This window comes from Python bivittatus, unplaced genomic scaffold (assembly GCF_059951505.1).
Source record: "Python bivittatus isolate LINGU-HERP-01145 unplaced genomic scaffold, Pbiv_v1 ctg000700_np1212, whole genome shotgun sequence".
In the NCBI taxonomy this organism is placed as follows: Eukaryota; Metazoa; Chordata; class Lepidosauria; order Squamata; family Pythonidae; genus Python; species Python bivittatus.
The window spans coordinates 67,807,890-67,825,274 of record NW_028277098.1 but is presented as its reverse complement, the minus strand read 5'-3'; the positions used below and the strand labels follow the sequence as shown (position 1 = coordinate 67,825,274).

The window sequence follows — 17,385 nt, the reverse complement described above, 5'->3', positions numbered from 1 at the left end:
AATGGGGTGGTTTCCTCACAAAAAGATAGAATCTCTCAGAAAAATATTTAAAATACACAACAATCAAAGGTTTTCTTTGATTTAATGGACAATATGGAAATACAAAATGGTGACTCAAAAGAATATACTTATTTTTCTGAACAACATAGATCTTTTTCAAAAAAAGACATGATTTGGATCTCTAAGACTTTGGCTACTAATGTTCATAAAATGGAGATATTACCAAAGACTTTCTCAGACCACAAGCCAGTGACTTTAACTTTTAAAAGAAAATATGGTTCTTTCAGATGGAGACTGAATGAGATGTTGTTGCAAAAGGAAACTGTAGTAAAGGATTGCAAAAAGAACTTATGATACTAAAGTTACAAGAGGAAATACTGTAATAACAGATAATGCAAATATGTGAAAAGTGTTTCACCAGTATTATTCTACTTTATATAATGGCCAAGAAATTTCTTTGGAAAAGTGGATGAATATTTACATAAACAGAATTTACCAAAGTTTACAGAGAATCAGAGACAAATTTTGAATGGACCTATAACAATAAGGGAAGTTTGTGAAGCTATTAAAAAGACTAAAACAGGAAAGGTACCTGGTCCAGATGATCTGCCAGCCCCCTATCATAAATGTTTTGAGGATGAACTTTTATAAACTTTATAACAAACAATGAATATTATTTTACAGAATGGAAAGATTTCTGACAGCTGGAAAGAGGCCAATGTGGCATTAATACCTAAAGAGGCCCAGGATCTGAGTTTAACAAGAAAACATTGAACAATATATTTACTGAATAGTGATTATAAGTTGTTTACAATGACTTTGGCTGAAAACTTGAAAATAATTTTACAGAACTTTGTTCATGAAGATCAATGTGGGTTTTTACCTAAAAGACAATTATGAAATAATATTAGAAATGTGTTGGATATTCTGGAGTATTTGGAACAGCACAATGAAAAGCAAGCTGCATTGATCTTGTTAGATGCAGAGAAGGCCGTTCATAATTTGAACTGGATTTTCTTGTTTAGAGTCCTGGAAGATATGAACTTTGGAGATAATTTTATTAAATGGGTAAGATCGATTTATACCTCACTAAAAGCGCAAATAATTGTTAATGGAGAATTAACAAAACCTTGTGAGATTCAAAAACAGACAAGACAAGGATGCCCACTGTCTCCACTCTTGTTCATTTTAGTCCTTGAGGTACTGAATAGAGACATAAGACAAGAAAAGTGGGAGTAAAGATTAAAAAAGAAACTTATAAGTTAAGGCATTTGCTGATAACCTGGTGGTAGTTTTGTAGGATCTGTTAGAGGGAGTAGAAACATTAACGGGAAAATTAAAGTACATTGGTAAGCTAGCAGGTTTTAAGATGAATAATCAGAACACAAAGATGTTAACAAAAATATGAAAATAGAAGATCAAATAGAACTGATGGAGAAAACTCATTTTAAGATTGAGAAAAAAATAAAATACTTGGGTATTATTATGACAAATATGAATTGTTTGTTATTTCAAAATAATGATGTTAAGACATGGAACAAAATTAAGAAGGACATGTTAAGATGGGAGAACTTAAAACTGTCACTGTTGGAGAGAATTTCTGTGATAAAAATGAATGTTTTGCCTAGAATGTTTTTGTTTCAGACAATACCTGTCTTCACAACTGATGTATCATTGAAGCAGTGGCAAAAAGAAACATCTAAACTTGGATGGCAAGGGGAAAAAGTTAAATACAAAGTGTTACAAGATGGAAAGGAAAAGAGAACAACTGGGTTTACTGGATTTGAAATTGTATTTTGCAGGTTGTTTGGTTTGGATGAAAAAAAATGGGTGTTGCTGAGAAACAAAAGACTTTTAGAGTTAGAAGAACACAACCTAAGGTTTCAATGGCACATTTACGGTATGATAAAGTTAACGTGGATTTTAAAAACCACTTTATTAGATGTGCCATACTGAGAATATGGAACAGATATAAACTCAGGCTGTGCCCAAAAACACCTCTATGAACCTCAGCACAAGAAGCATTTTACAGAAGAGAAAAAACAGGCAAAGACAAATGGTTAATATACCAGGAATTACTGGAGAATCACCAAGGGGAATATAAAATTAAATCAAGAGAGCAACTAATGGCAGAAGAATATAGCTGTCAATGGTTTTTCCATTTGCAGTTATAAGATTTAAAATGGATAAAAAACTTATGGTATGGAGCAAAGACAGACAGAATTTGAAGTGCAATTGTGTACCAGTGATGAACATGTAATTGCTAAAATGTATAAATTTGGGGGGAAATTTGAAATGGAAGAACAAATTAAAGAATGTGTGATAAAGTGGGCTAAGGATTTTGGTTATAATATACAAATGGATCAATGGGAAAATATGCGGTCAAAAGGGTTGAAATTTACATTATGTTATGATCTTAGAGAGAACTTTTATAAAATGCTAGAGAAATTATCTAGAATGTATAAAGGCATTCCAAATTTATGTTGGAAATATGAACAATATGAAGGGACATTCTATCATGCTTGGTGGACATGTAAAAAAGCTAAAAAAATTTGGATTCAAATACACACTTTGATACAGAAGATTTTAAAGATTAATATTCAATTGAAGCTAGAACTTTCCCTTTTAGGACTGATGGACACATAGTTAGAAAAGAATCATGGAAGATTATTTCAATATATGAACACTGCAGCAAGATTATTATATTAGTTTGTTGTAAGCTGCCCAGAGTCCCCCATTGTGGGGAGATGGGCGGGGACAAGTCTATTAAATAAATAAATAAAATAAATAAATATACACAAAGAGGGAAAGATTTGGCATTACCCACTATGGAGGAATGATTGGTGAAATTGACAGAACTTACTGAAATGGCCAATTTGATTAGAGCAAGGTCATACTGACATTCATCAGTGACTGGAAATCCCTTATGGAATTTTTGCTTAAAAAAGAAAATGATTTTGTGACTTATATTTTTGATGATTAGAAAGAAATTAAGAATTTAATTAATTATAAAAATAACACATTATTTAATTAATTAATTAATTAATTAAGAAAGAAAGAAATTAGAAAGAAAGAAGGGAATTATGATGTAGAGAGGTTTGATTACAATTGTATGTGTAACTGCCGAGAGGAAGATTAGAAGCCATTTCTTTATTTTTTTTTATGTTTTATGTTTTCTGTTTTGCTTTTGCTTTTTTCTTTTTTCTTTCTCTCTTCCTTTTTTTTCTCTTTCACATTTACTACATATTTTTCTTTGAATGTATTTATTATATATGTAAAATCTTTTTAAATAAAAACTATTTTTTAAAAATGAGTTTTTATATAGCATTGCCAAGTAAAAGCATATTGCCAAATATGCAAAAGAAATTCTTCCACAACTGATAAGAAAGGGAGATAAAAGACAAGTATTCAGGGGAACATCCTAGAGGGAGACTTAGCAGCTCCCTTTTGAAATGCAGGCTTACTACTTTGATATATGAGAGTCTTAAACTCTTAATAATTATTTTTAACAGACTGCCCCTGTATAGTACATTAGAACAGGGAGGTGATAAGAGTGTTGTTAATTGGCATCCTTGAGCCTGTTACTGTTCTTCAAGACTTATAAACATTTGAGGGTCAAACAGGATGTCTGGGGAACAAGTTGTTCTTTTTTTTTTTTAAATACAAATTGTAACCAAATAAAGCGCATCTAAGCAGTTATATTCACCAGTAGCAAGTTCAGCAATTAATTCTTCATAAATACTTAAGCTCCATATGCTCCAAACTGATGCAAGGGTCTTCAAATTCAAATATTTTCTCCACAACAGCAACAATTATCTGAGATAATTATCTGAGGCTAAGAATTGGTACTTGAATCAAAGTTACTCAGTGAACTTTCATAGCAGAGTGTGAACTTGAAACTGGATCTCATTTATCTATTTATTTAAAAGCACCATACATCATCCTTCTCAACAAAGTGTTCTAGTTCACAGACATTATGATGTCTGCACCACGCATTAATCAGAGTTCCTTGTCTCATCTGAGTATGCAAGACACAAAGGAGGAAGGATGGCTATCAGAAATAATGCTTGACTAATAAGCCATTATCAACACTTGTGGACACTGTGAATATGGCTATGCTTGTCTAAGACCCAATATTAAAAAATGGTCAATAGGAGCAGGAATACATATAGCTCAGTTATGCATATTTAATAGAAATATTAGGTAATTCAGAAATAACCTAAACAGTCCACAATACTTAAGGTACAATACGGAAATACAAATGAACAGAGAGGCAATTCTATTTGTTTGCTCTTGCCAACCATATACCCAATCACTGGACAAAGTATCACAAGAATGAACGAGACGAAGGCCACTTAGGCAGAAATCCAGTGGGAGGATTAAGGAAAATAACGATGCTGCTGTTGGCTTGGATTAAAATACAAAGCTGTTTTTCCTTCAGGGCTAGCACACTGCCTGCAAGAAGCAGACTCCAGTTTTCTTATATAATGATTCTTGCGGGTTCTTGAGGCGTGTTATAAAATAAATTTAAGTGGCTCAAAGATTGACTGGATCCTGAAAGTTAGAACTGCCATCATTTAGAGCTGCAGGAAGGGAACAGCACTACATGGGAACAACCAGATTAAAACTCAGCATAGTTCATGTTGAATTCATCCCCATTATATATATATTTTCTTGGGCCCATACAAATTTAAAGAACACATGCATGCATTTCATATATAAATGAAGTTTAATCTTGGACACAAAACAATCGTATCCATTGAATTATTGTATGGATGAATTACATTTCACAAAAATATGCCAGTTACTTGAACTACCAGCAGCCCCTTCAATTTATTATGTGACATAGCAAGTACTGACTGGTAGAGAGAGTTAATCCTGATTTACATAAAGAATATGGATTTATATGGAGAAGCACATTGTTTGATAAACATTGCTTTTCAATAAATCATGGATGCAAAGCTTTTTCCAGATTTCCATTTTAAATCAAACTTTGGGGAAGCAAATTCAAAAGGAGATGGAAGCAGAAAGAAGCTTAAATTTAATTAGTTATGTTACAGGTAGTCCTCAATTTATGACCATTCATTCAGTGACCATTTGAAGTTACAATGGTGCTGAACAAAGGGACTTATGACTGGTCCCCAAAGTTATGGCTGCTGCAGTATCCCTGTGGTCACGTGACTGAAATTCACGTGGCAGCCCAGCTGCATTTACGACTGCAGGACTGCTTCAACTCCCCCCACCCATCTCCCCTCATCATCTATAAACTTTCTGCCCCTTGCACTCTGCAGCCCTAGCTGACCCTCGCTGCCTTCTTGCTCCCACTGCTGACCAAGAATGCCCGGCCTGGCCCTTCATGAGGCAGCTGCTGGCTGCACAAGGCTTCCTTCCCAAGGTTGCACAGAGTGGTTTGCTTACGAGACCTGGGGAAGATGGCCTCACACAGCCAGCAGCTGCCTCATGAAGGGCCAGGGCAGGCACGCCTCATCAGCAGGAGCAAGAAGATAACAAAGGTCAGCTGGGGTGGTGGAATGCAGAGTGGTAGGGGCCTTGGAATACGGGGTAGCAAGGACAACCACAGCTGGGACTGGGCTGGGGCTTCCCGGGATGCAGCAGCTTTGTACTGCAATGCTGGGCCAGGGTGGGGCAGGGCTTCGTGCGGCATAAAGCTGTTTTGCCAAAAGTAATGGTTCTTTTAAGGATCCAGAAGCAATAAGCACACAAGTGGTTTGAAGTTAAAGCGTCTTTATTCTAAAGCAGGCACAGTAGTAAGTAGAATATACAATACCAAGCAAGCTTTCTTCAATCAGTTGTCAGGAGCCCCAACAACAACGAAGAAACCCCAATCTATGGCCGGCATGCAGCACCTTCCCAGTTAGGTCTGCATCGAAGCTCTACTTGAGCAGAACTTCGAGGCTTTTTATTCTAAATTTTAGAAGAATGCTACGTGGCTCTAAGGGCAGCACCTTAAACAATCATGCCTGTTCTTTTCAGGTTTCATGACTCAGGTTCTTCCCACCAGATAAGTTGAGGTGAGTGGACAGCAGCCAATTCCACTGTTTATGGTATCCTCCCGCATTCCGAGGTCGTACCATCCCAAACAGCAACCAGCCTTGAAAAACACATCTCATGCCAGAGGACCTTAACTGGCCTTTAAGGAAGCTCAGTAGTGAACTTGGTCCAGGAGACTTGAGAATAGAAGGAACAATTGTGGCACACCATCCTGAAGCTCCTCGATATACAATAGTCTTCCGGTGATTTTTCTCTACAAAAGCGGCTTCTTGGTGTGCTGCAGCTCTGGGGCTTTTTGCAGCCCCAGAGCAGCGGTGCACCAAGAAGCCCCTGAGACGCAGCATAGTCTATCCCCAGCCTTCCTGAGCTCACACCACACCGCAGCATCCCTCTTCCCCAACACATCCCTATGCTGGCCTTCCCAGGCCTCCCCCACCCCCGCAGTACCAGTGCTCCTTACCTGGGACTCCCGCCTCTTCCCACTTAACAACTTGTGCGTCTTGCCGTTACAACACCATCAGGACTACCACCGCTAAGTGATGCAGTCATGTGATTCTGGGCTTTACAACCACATCACTTAGCAATGGAAATTCTGGTCCCAATTGTAGACGTAAGTCAAGGATTACTTGTATACTAACTGCCATTAATGTTATACCACATTTAACATTACAAAGCAATGGCAACCTTTTAAAGGTTCTGGGGGATGTAGCCAAAGATTTTACAGGCTTTAGGCAACCTTGGTGGATGACTACTACCATAGAAACACAACAAATGTTTTCTAGTCAAGTTGTGAGGCCTATTTCACTAACATATTGTAATTTATCATTGTCTTTGGGGTATCAAATGCTCCACATACATATAAGCACCAAAATCCCAGGATCAGCAGCAGCTCAGGCAGAGATGGCTAAGGTTCAAAGGACACCTAGTGCTAATTAGAATACTTCGCTATGATAAATATTGCAAGGGAGGATGGCACAGAGCGAGAGGGAGAGCGCATTTTTGAGCAACTCAGTTCTCTTGGGTATGTTTTAGATCCCTTCTCTCAGAGGGGTTTTGCTAGTATTCTTGGAAATCTTAGGATTTTGCAAAATTAAGATTCAAACCATTTTTTCTGCCATGGCACAAGTGTTTTCTGGATTTAAAGCACTGAGAAACAGCAAGTACATTTTTGTAATGGGGAGAAAAGTGTTAGCCTCCTTCTTTCAAATGTGGCTCCAACAAAAATCTCCTATCTCAATTTAAAAAACAAAACACCCAGGCATGATTTTTATAGATGCATTTAGCATGAGACAGAAACCTAGATTACTAAATTAGAAAGAGTAATTACTAAAAAGAAATAACTTTGCAACTTGAGTATCCTTTTGCAATAAGCATTTCAGATTTAACTGTAGTTTAAATTTCAGTTTTAGCATTTTATTTGACCTATCATAAAAATTCATGTATACTATTATAATTTCATTTGCTACATAAATGTCAAACTTCTCTAGTAGCCAAAAATATTTGAATTGATTATATTCTCTTGAAAGTTCAATGTGGAAAACATGATATTCTCCGCACTTCAGGATCAGAAACCTAGCTTTCCAACCTCAGAAATGTATGAATATATGTTCGCTTGTTTCACTTTCTATTCCCCTGCAGCAGAATTTATAACCAAATGACTCATTGCCTGTACTGTATTTGTTCCATTATTTCAATTTTTCTATTCACTGACCTTCTTGGTCATGTACATTTTACAGAGAGATAAGTTATCAGATCTGTTAATTTATCTCATGTCTTGACACTACAAACATTTAATGTTAAATTGTGTTCATGATTATATCATTGAACCATTTTTTTAACAAAATGTTTTAAGAAAAATCTTTTTTAAATGATTGATTTTTAAAAATTTGCCCATGATGTTACTGTTCATGAATCTGTAGTGGTTATGCAATCATTATTGGCTCTGAATTAATCTAAGAGAAACTCTGATTGAAATGTTTGGTGCACTAGTTTTAGAGCATAAGAGATTGTCTTATGGCTGAGAAAGAAAGAAGAGTATCTCTAGACACAAATAACTGAGAGAGGTCCTTGCTGGCTTATCAAACAGATTCTTAGCCCATCATGCAAACAGTCTGAGAAAAAGAAATCCAAAAGCTTCAAGGACACCTTGCTTAATAAATTCAGCAATAAAGGACTGGAGTATTCCTATTTCAGTTTTCAAGATTCTAAATTCTAACCACTAATTCCTGACTTTAAAATTAATTAAGGAAATGAATTTTAAACTTCCTTGATGGTCTGCAGTTAAGGAGCTTGACACATAGCCTATTCTGTTCAGCAGTAGATATTCTCCAGTAGTGGAGAGAGTGCAAATGTTGCCTAGCTGGAAAAGTCCAAATCAAGATGAAGAAGATTTTGACAACCTAGACCATTTAGGCTAAAATTATCAAGAAAGAAAATAGTAAATATAGATCTTGGGGGAGGAGGGTTTTTTTTTTTTTGGTGCCTTCAATCAGTCTTGACTTCTGGTGACTGCTTGGACTAGTCCCTGCAGTTTTGCTGGTGAGATTTTTGGAAATGAGAGAGTGAGGGACTGACCTAACATTCAAAACATTAAAGATATTAGCACAGACTGGAGAAGTTCTAGCTCAGCAGTAGCTGCTGAGCTTCCTGGTCAGCAGTAGCTTCCTGCTGCCTATAGGAAGCCTACAACTTCTGATCCAGCACCTTTACTACTACAGCAAACTGGTTCCTACTCCATTAGTGGAGAAAATAAACCTAACAAACAAAATGGAGACTGCACCCTTCCCCCCATCCCCCATTCTTTTGGATGTGACTAGGGTCAAACCCAGTTCATCTCTTTGCCTAATCCCATCAGACCCAAATTAACCCTCCCTCCCCGTCCCAGACAAGGCCTCACCAGCTCATAGCACAGCCCAAGGGCAACCCTTACAAGGAAATTGCAACCTAGAGAAACCCCAACCTTCCATGCTCCATCAGCTTATGACATCAACATTCCAACTCCTTAACAATGAAGTTCCCCAGCTCTGCTGTCCTCCTGAAAAGCCCATTTTGCCTAACAATAGAACTCACCCCAGGTATGCTGACAAGGGCCTGATAGCTTCCCCAAACTGGCCAGCCAATCAGATGCAACTGAGCAAACTCCAGGAGGCAGTGAAGGACAGGAAGGCCTGGTGCGATATGCTTCATGGGGTCACGAAGAGCCGGACATGACTTAGACTGAACAACAACAAATCCCTCAAGGAAAGTTGGATAGGCTGGTGGTACTTCTGACATCACAGGAGTCTTACTTTTATGTTCTTTTTTTAATGTCCTTACCATGAGACTTAAATCTGAGTGCTGTAACAATATAGTAGAGGGAGATTTGAGGCCAGCTTGGGGTGATAAATCTAGTTAAACCTCTCTACCATACTGAAAACTTTGGGGAAGAATGCACAGCAAGTTACAAAGCCAGGCAGAAACCCAAGCACTGCAGATATGATAAGGAGAGATTTGGGGACTGGCCTGAGAATGGCAGCGTAAGAGGCAGAATCTCTTCATCACTGTCTTTCAAAAAAAAAAAAATCATATTCTCTACTTTCCGGGACAGAGAAAATTAGCCCTCAGCTTTTCCCAGTGTCTAGGTAATGCACTTGAAAATAATTGTTCTTCAAAAGCTGTTTGCAGTTTGTCACAAGTGAACTAATTACATGAATCACAGACTGCCACTGTTGCTTTTACTCTGCTGTCTTCATTCATTCTTTGTTGGGGGATAATCTTTGAACTGGCATAATGAAGGCATGTGGATATTTTTCCTCAAGTGTAATTGGAAGAGAAAAACAAAAAAATAGGTGAGAGCATGCCTTCAATTATAGCCCCCATCATAAAAAAAGATATGAAAATTATATGTGGTTTATTCACTAAAAGGTTACGAAGATAAAAATAAGGATAGAATGGTCTCCAATTCAACAGCAGGTTCACATACAGAACAAGAAGAGACACCATCTGAAACTAGGCCTAATTCTGAGTATAAGTTCCTTCTAAGTGAAGCCATCCAATTTACCATCTATTTTTTAACATCTAACATTAACTTAAGCCTTGTTAATACTCTTTGTGTAAGAAGTCATGCATTACAATTTGTTACTTATTCTGATATTCTGCCAGAGGCAATCCTAGGTACTATCTAAAATCAACCTGCACCTAGCCCAGTCTCATATCACCTTCTGTCTTAACTCCATATTTCTCCTGCCTTTTGCTGTCTGTCTTGGGTTTTTTTTTCCCTTTGATAACTAACATCTTGCCTGATGAAATGATCTAGAAATATTGAGAGTCGTATATTTGGAGCGACTTGCATTCACCAATAGAGATACTGGTCAAATACAAACTCTTTATTGACTATTTTAGCTGAAAAGCCAAGCAGGGTTGGATTTCTTTAGAGCTGGACCCTGGAATGAAGACTGCCAGTAAGTAAAGTGGTACCTCTACTTACGAACTTAATCCGTTCTGTGACTCTGATCACAAGTTGAGTTGGTCGCAAGTCAAGGTAAATTTTCCCATAAGGTTCAATGTAAATACAGTTAATCCGTTCCGCCCTCTGAATTTGGTCGCACCCCGAAGCAAATTTTCCCATAAGGTTCAAAGTAATTACCGTTAATCTGTTCTGGTGTCCGTGGACCATGCATCAGGGGCAGAAAAGCGCCCGCGCACTGCGCGGCGGGGCGGCAAAACACCTGCGCGCCATGCATCAGGGGCGGCAAAACGCCCACACGCCACGCGTCAGGGGCGGAAAAGCGCCCACGCGCCGTGCGTCAGGGGTGCGGTGGGACGGCAAAACGCCCGCGCGCTGCGCAGCGGGGCAGAAAAACGCCCGCGGACGTGTCAAGGGCGGAAAAATGGCCGTAGACCACGTGTCAGGACGGAAAAATGGCAGTGGACCACGTGTCAGGGTGGAAAAATGGCCGTACCTCGAGGTGGAGTTCGCACATTGAGGTAAATTTTTGGAGCCGGAGCTGGTCATATCTCAAAAATTTCGTAAGTAGGGGCGTTCGTAAGTAGAGGTACCACTTTACCAGAAATTTAGACTAGAGTAGAAAAGTAAAATTGAAAAAAAACAACTCCAAAGGCAATACCAAATCACTTCTATATTGGTGTCAAGAAACTACATGTCCATTAAGTTACCAGGAGTCAAACTTAACTGGAAGGAGACATTACAATCAAGTTACTCCTGCCTTACTTTTATCTTCAAGGTAAGCTACCGTTAATTAATAAATTAGTGATAAGAATGAATCAGGAGAATTCACCATTCTATTCTGTACTTTTTCTTTGTTTGAACAGAAGAAATTTTTGAAAGTTTTGCCTTTAATTCTTTACTATCAAGATTTAAAAACTTTTATATTGCTCTTTTAAGCATGCAACTCTTTCACTCTCTTGCTGGTTGGCACATGGTCATAAAAAAAATTGTGCTGAACTAAATTTTCTCAATACTTTCCCCATCACCGCCTAGAGTCAACATTATCAGGGGGTATAGAAATAATATAAATAAACTCACAAGATTTGAGATGCAGCATTTTGGGGGGGTCCCTTTGGGTCAGTGTTGACTCCAGGTGAATGCCTGAACAAGTCTCTGCACTTTTCTTGGCAAGATTTCAGAAGTGGTTTGCCACTGCCTGCTTCCTACGATTAAAAGAAAGTGCCTAGCCCAAGATCACCTAGCTGGCTTTGTGCCCAAAGCAGGATTAGAACTCACAGTCTTCCAGTTCCTAGCCTGGTGCCTTAGCCACTACACGAAACTGGCTCTCAAAGCAAATATGCCTGAGTCTTATTTTTTTGTCAGCAGCCTACGTAACCTATCTCTGTTGGCAGATCTATACTATATATTTGCCCATCACATTTCTGGCAGCTAAGAAGAACTTTTACATGCTGTGCAGTTGATAACCTTTATGGATTACAGTACTGCAATTAGCAGACATGTAACTGGGGGATTTTGGTGATCAACAAGTAATTCATGAAAAGAAAATATTAAACAATAGAAATTCACATAATTGGGCACACATCTACAATTTTAAATAGAGATACAGAATTGTAAGAATCCATAGTTAATATTTCTTTCCAAAAAGCTGTTTTTACATAGAGGTATTCAGCTTCATTGATGTAACTAAAAAAAAAACTGAGACTACATCTAAAATTAATCTTTACAGATTTCTTCCAGTCTTTCTGCTGCTGTTAACTGAGTAGCCAACATTATATAGCTCATAGTTTTAAATACTACTGATCTAAAGAAAAAAATCACTTTAGTTTTAGCAAAACACAGTAAATCTGGTGGGACGTTACTGAATTTTGGAAGTCCTAAGAAAAATGGACAAAAAGATTGATAATAGTCTTGCTAAAATTGTTGACTAATATTTCATATTTTCTCAAACAATTTGAACTAAAATGCAATAAGCAGATCAAAGCATTTAAGAATTTTATTTTAAGAATGTTATGCTATGATACATAATTCTTTTTTCTTCCATAAATTGTCCAAATTTAATAATCTACCATGCACGGAACCCTACACCTGTCTTCTTGTAATATCAAACCCATTCAGTTTAATGGGAGTTAGTTGAGGATAAATGGAGCTTCTTGGCCTTGGATTGTCTAAAAAGAAAAAAAAAATAGGCAGACAAAATGGCTGCAAGCCACCCAAAAGGCAAGGTATATTAACCAAAGGTAACCAAAGGGGCTTATCCGATCTACATGGCTATTTCCAATGGAAACCTTCGAAATCCAAAGACTGTTGGGCTATGCAGTCTGAATTAATTTCACTCACGTCTTCAGCAAGGCGACCGCTATCTTTAACTCTCCTTCCATGCTACCTCCTCCCCAGTCCTTCGTTACTTCGCCTCAAGGTTTCCTGCCTACCGAAAGCGCTTTCTGGGTTAGCATTTCAGCCTGAATGGAGAGTTGTTAGCTCTCATCTTCCTACAGCAGTCGTGGCCTTCCGCCCCTCATCGCCTCAGTTCGAGACAGCGCCGAGCACCGGAAAAAAGGAGCCGGCGCCCCGCGAAGTGCGGTACCTTCTAGGTGTTCAGCTCACTGTTAAGGAGAAATCAGCTCAAGCTCCCCTCCCCAGAAGAAAACAGGACCCGCTCCTGCTACACAGGCGGTGCTCACACCACAGTCCTCCGCAGAGCCCTGCCTCAGCGTTCTCCACCACCTACCGGTTCCGAAACTCCTGGTTGTAGAGCGCCTTCAAGGCATGCTTGTTGCTCTCATTCTGATTGCCAGAATCCTGCAGGAACTGCAGAAATTGCTCCCCGACGGCCCTCGCCTCCTTAAAAGTAACTTTGGGCATAGCGACCCGCCTCGCAGGCGCTGCTTCGCCTCCCCTCGCTCGCTCGGCAGCAGGAGCGGCGGAAGCAACTTCGGCACCGCGTCCTCCCTCTCGCCGGGGGAAGAATGCGCCGGCGGGGCTTTCCGAGCTCCACTTGGAAACTAAAAGTTGAAAGAGGAAGAAACGAAATTGAAAACTCACCGGTCGCTCTGCCAATCCCAAAGTTTTCCGAGGAGCTGCAGCTCCCAGGAAAAGAAGATACGGGAAGGGGAAAAGGACATTCTAGAATTGGTTTTCAGTGCTAGTTTGAAGTTTCCGAAAATGTAGTGAGTACCTTTCCGTAATACGAAAGGTGATCAAGATTACACATAAAATGAAGCCTCCTCATTATCTTCATTTTGAACTCTCATCATTCTGATACTTGCAGAATTATTGCATCAGACAAATCGAAGCTGTTCTAGGTTGATAGATCATCATTACATTTTAAAATAGCTTCAAGCGCTAACGGACCTATCCAATGTCTTTCTAATTTTGATTTCCAACCTGAGCCTTTTTACATTTGTTTATCCACTCGTGCGGGTCCTTCCCTTGATTAAGTTGATTTGGCTTCCATGTCCTCCTTGGGCTAGCAGCTGCGGCTAAACAAATATTCATAAAATGCCTTATCAGCACATCCCTGCAACCAAATGACCTTTCATTGTGAACCAGACATTCCATAAAACTGATATAATTAACGATGGCATTTGCTTTTGCTCCTAAATCTACAACATTTTGCTTTAAAGTGAGATCAGCCTTGTCTTGCTTCTTCCTATGTCCACAAGAAGTCAATCAGTGTGTTCAGTTGGTTTTGGCCTAGCCCCAACCTTTTAATTCAGCAGCCTTGGGGCAATATTGCAATATTGTACAAGAATAACATATGTTTAACCGTACACACTCCTGTAACTCTTGATCTCAGATTAAAATAAGGTGATAAGAAAAACAATGTGTTTTGTTTCTGGAATAAGAATTTGTGAAACTATTAACTAGGAAATTCATTTACTCATATCAAAATAGATGTTGACTAGATTCACACAAGATACTGAGTTGTGATGTGAGTTGATTAGGACTTACACTTTTTTTTTGAATGAATGAATTTTATTTATTTATAAAAGTTAGTGCCTCAATCCTCATGGACTTGAGGTGATTTACAGATGTTAAAATAGTGATAAAAATAAACATTTTAAATCAGCAGTAACAAATATATAACAGACAAGAAACACACACATATGTACACAGCACGTTTATAGAGTGGAGATTTTACTAGGTTCCTGAAAGCCATGCGGGGGGCCATCCTCACGTCTGAAGGCAAGCTGTTCCATAAGGGGGAGCTGCCATTGGGAACAGGCACATCAGGCCCCCTCTTGCCATCTGGTAAGAGGGGATCCTCAGTAGGCATCCTTTGGCCATCCAAATTGGATAGGCAGAAACTATATGGGAAAAATAAGATATATATCAGGCCCAAGCTATATAGAGTTTAAAGACTGCAACCACCACTTTGAATTCCATTCGGAAACACACTGATAAATGCCGTAGCCCTCACAGCAGCAGCGTAATGTGGTAGTGCCAAGAGGGGCCAGTTTAGCCTAGACTAGCTGAAGCTTCTGGTGCTCTTCAAGGGCAGCCCCACGCAGAGCAGAATAAAGTCACTGAGAAATGACAAAAGCGTGAATAACTGTTCTCAGAGCATCCAGGTAAGATCACAGCTGGAATACCAGCAGCAGCTGGCAAAAGCCTTCCAGTCTACAGTTTCTTTTGGCTCCTTGAGGAGCCTCAGATTGTGAACCTGCTCTCTGAGGGAGCACAAACCCATCAAATGTCAAGGATGATACAATCCTAGAATCAGAAGGCTTCTGCTTTAAAAGTTACTCCCTCTTGCTTGGGTTGAGTCAGAGTCTGTTTTTCCCACACAGACCCTGGTAGCCTCCAGCCCCTGGTACAGGACTTCTAACCCATCTTCCATTAAGCTGGAGTAGAGATGTGCAGCTGAGTGTCATCAGCATTTTTATGAACCTCACCCTAAACTGGTAGTTGGCCTTTCCCAGTATTTTGTGTAGATGTTAACAGGGTAGGGAAAAGGTTCAAGCAAGGGACACGCTATAACAGAGCATCCACGGGACAGACTTTTTTCTTTGATGGAAACTGTCCATTTGGGTAGAAGCAGAACCACCATAGCATAGTGGTCCCAAATCGCAACCCGTGCAGGCAGCTCAGAAGGTCTGCTGGAATGCTATGAAGCAGCAGGTTCTCAGGAAGGGACTTGAAAAAAGGGAGCATGGACGTCCTTGCCCTCCTAGATTGTTCAGCGTCTTTCAATACTGACTTTCTGTCAGGCCCAGCCCAAGAACAACAGTGAAACGGTCCATCCAAATTTCATTCCTTTATTGCTTACACCAGTGTTGTCCAAACTTGGGCACTTTAAGATGAGTGGATTTCAACTCCCAGAATTCCCTGGCCAGCATGGCTGGCTGGGGAATTCTGGGAGTTGAAGTCCACTCATCTTAAAGTGCCCAAGTTTGGACAACACTGGCTTACACCGTATAGACAGAATCTTGCCAGGGGGGAGACAAATGACAGCACAGTCCGGGGCAGGAGTGTGGGAAGAGGAAGAGATTTAGGATAGCCACTCCCTAGAATCTCCCAGGGTATGTCCACTAGGTTAGAGTAGTACAGATTTAGTCTGGCAAGATTCTGTCTATAGGGTGTAAGCAATAAAGGAATGGAATTTGGATGAACTGTTTCCATGTTGTTCTTGGGCTGGGCCTGACAGAACGTCAGTATTGAAAGGCACTGAACAATCTAGGAGGGCAAGGATGTCAGTGCTCCTTTTTTCAAGACCCTTCAGAGATCACCATGTTGTATGTTGTAGCCCTTAAATTTGTAAACCAGCCAGTTATGGTTTATTCATCAAATCATGGTTTAAACATAACGTGTTAACCCATAAAGTGTGTTTTTGATTGCAGTTTTGCATCAATCTAGCCATTGATACTGAAACAATGCACTTTTTTAATGCAATAGGTAAGCTCAGTTTTAGACTCAGAACTGGAAAGGGTCATTTAGGCATCAAATTGAACCCTGTATTCCCTGCTAGAATCCAAATTAAGCATTCCTGACAGATGGCTCACCATCTCTGCTTGAAGATACCCAATGAAGGAGTAGGGCACAATCTCCCTAAGAAATTGGTTTCACTGTAAAATTGTTCTTACTTAAACTGGACACTCTTGAGGCCAGATTTTCCATAAGCGCATAAACATTCAGCGGGGGAACTCATGGCCTCAGAGTGTCAAATGTGGTTCACAACATCCTTCCAGATTTTGTTGTTCAGCAGCAACAGATCTTCATACTGCCATATCTCTCTGGCTTGTTCTGTTGCATTCTCTGTATAAGACTGAATGTGAATGCACGTATGAGAGAGTTTTTGTCTTATGTAAGAAAATGTGTTAAGTGTGCATTTGAATTTTTTTTCCTCAAATATTTCTTTAATTATTTTAAAACTGGAAATCAACTGAGATGTGAAGGGTTAAGGACTACAGTTACATTAAATAATTTAAATTTATACTCAGTTCTCAGTATTTCATTGTTGTAATTTTTTTCTCAGACCATGCCCACTTTCAAAATCTTTGTAGCCCTACATATCTGAAAACACAACCCCTGATTTTCTATATCCCTTTCTGCTTCTTTCTGCTTCAAAACCTTTTAAAGAAAGAAGTGCATGTTTGCTCTCTTCTCTCCAACCTCCACTGTGATGACTGCATTTAGAAAAGAAAGCCACAATATTACTGGCAGGAAATCCTTAAATAAAACTGTAGTGCTAAAATCATCTCTGTCCAGGCCAACTGTACAGTTCTAATGAGAACTGACTGATTACAAATTCTAGCTCATTCACATCAATGCAAATTTCTCCTTTATGATACAATCAAGTTTAAATAAAGTATTAGATGCTAATTCTGCACCTTTCCTATGAAATGCCTCCATATCCTAGCGAGCTGATGTGATAATATGCTGAAGGAAATGCATTCTGAACATATTCAGATGGGTTTATTGATCAA

At 39.2% G+C, this 17,385-nt stretch overlaps 1 protein-coding gene across 1 annotated transcript in view; it reads right to left on the bottom strand.

Annotated features, from left to right (window-relative positions):
• The window catches only part of MOV10 (Mov10 RNA helicase), a 46,665-nt gene extending 31,052 nt beyond the window's left edge, over positions 1 to 15,613 (bottom strand). Inside the window, exon 1 of the mRNA XM_025163006.2 lies at positions 13,188 to 15,613. Coding sequence (XP_025018774.1) covers positions 13,188 to 13,321 — 134 coding nt within the window. The 5' untranslated portion in view covers positions 13,322 to 15,613. The remainder of the gene's footprint in view (positions 1 to 13,187) is intronic.
• Between the last annotated feature and the right edge of the window lie 1,772 nt (positions 15,614 to 17,385).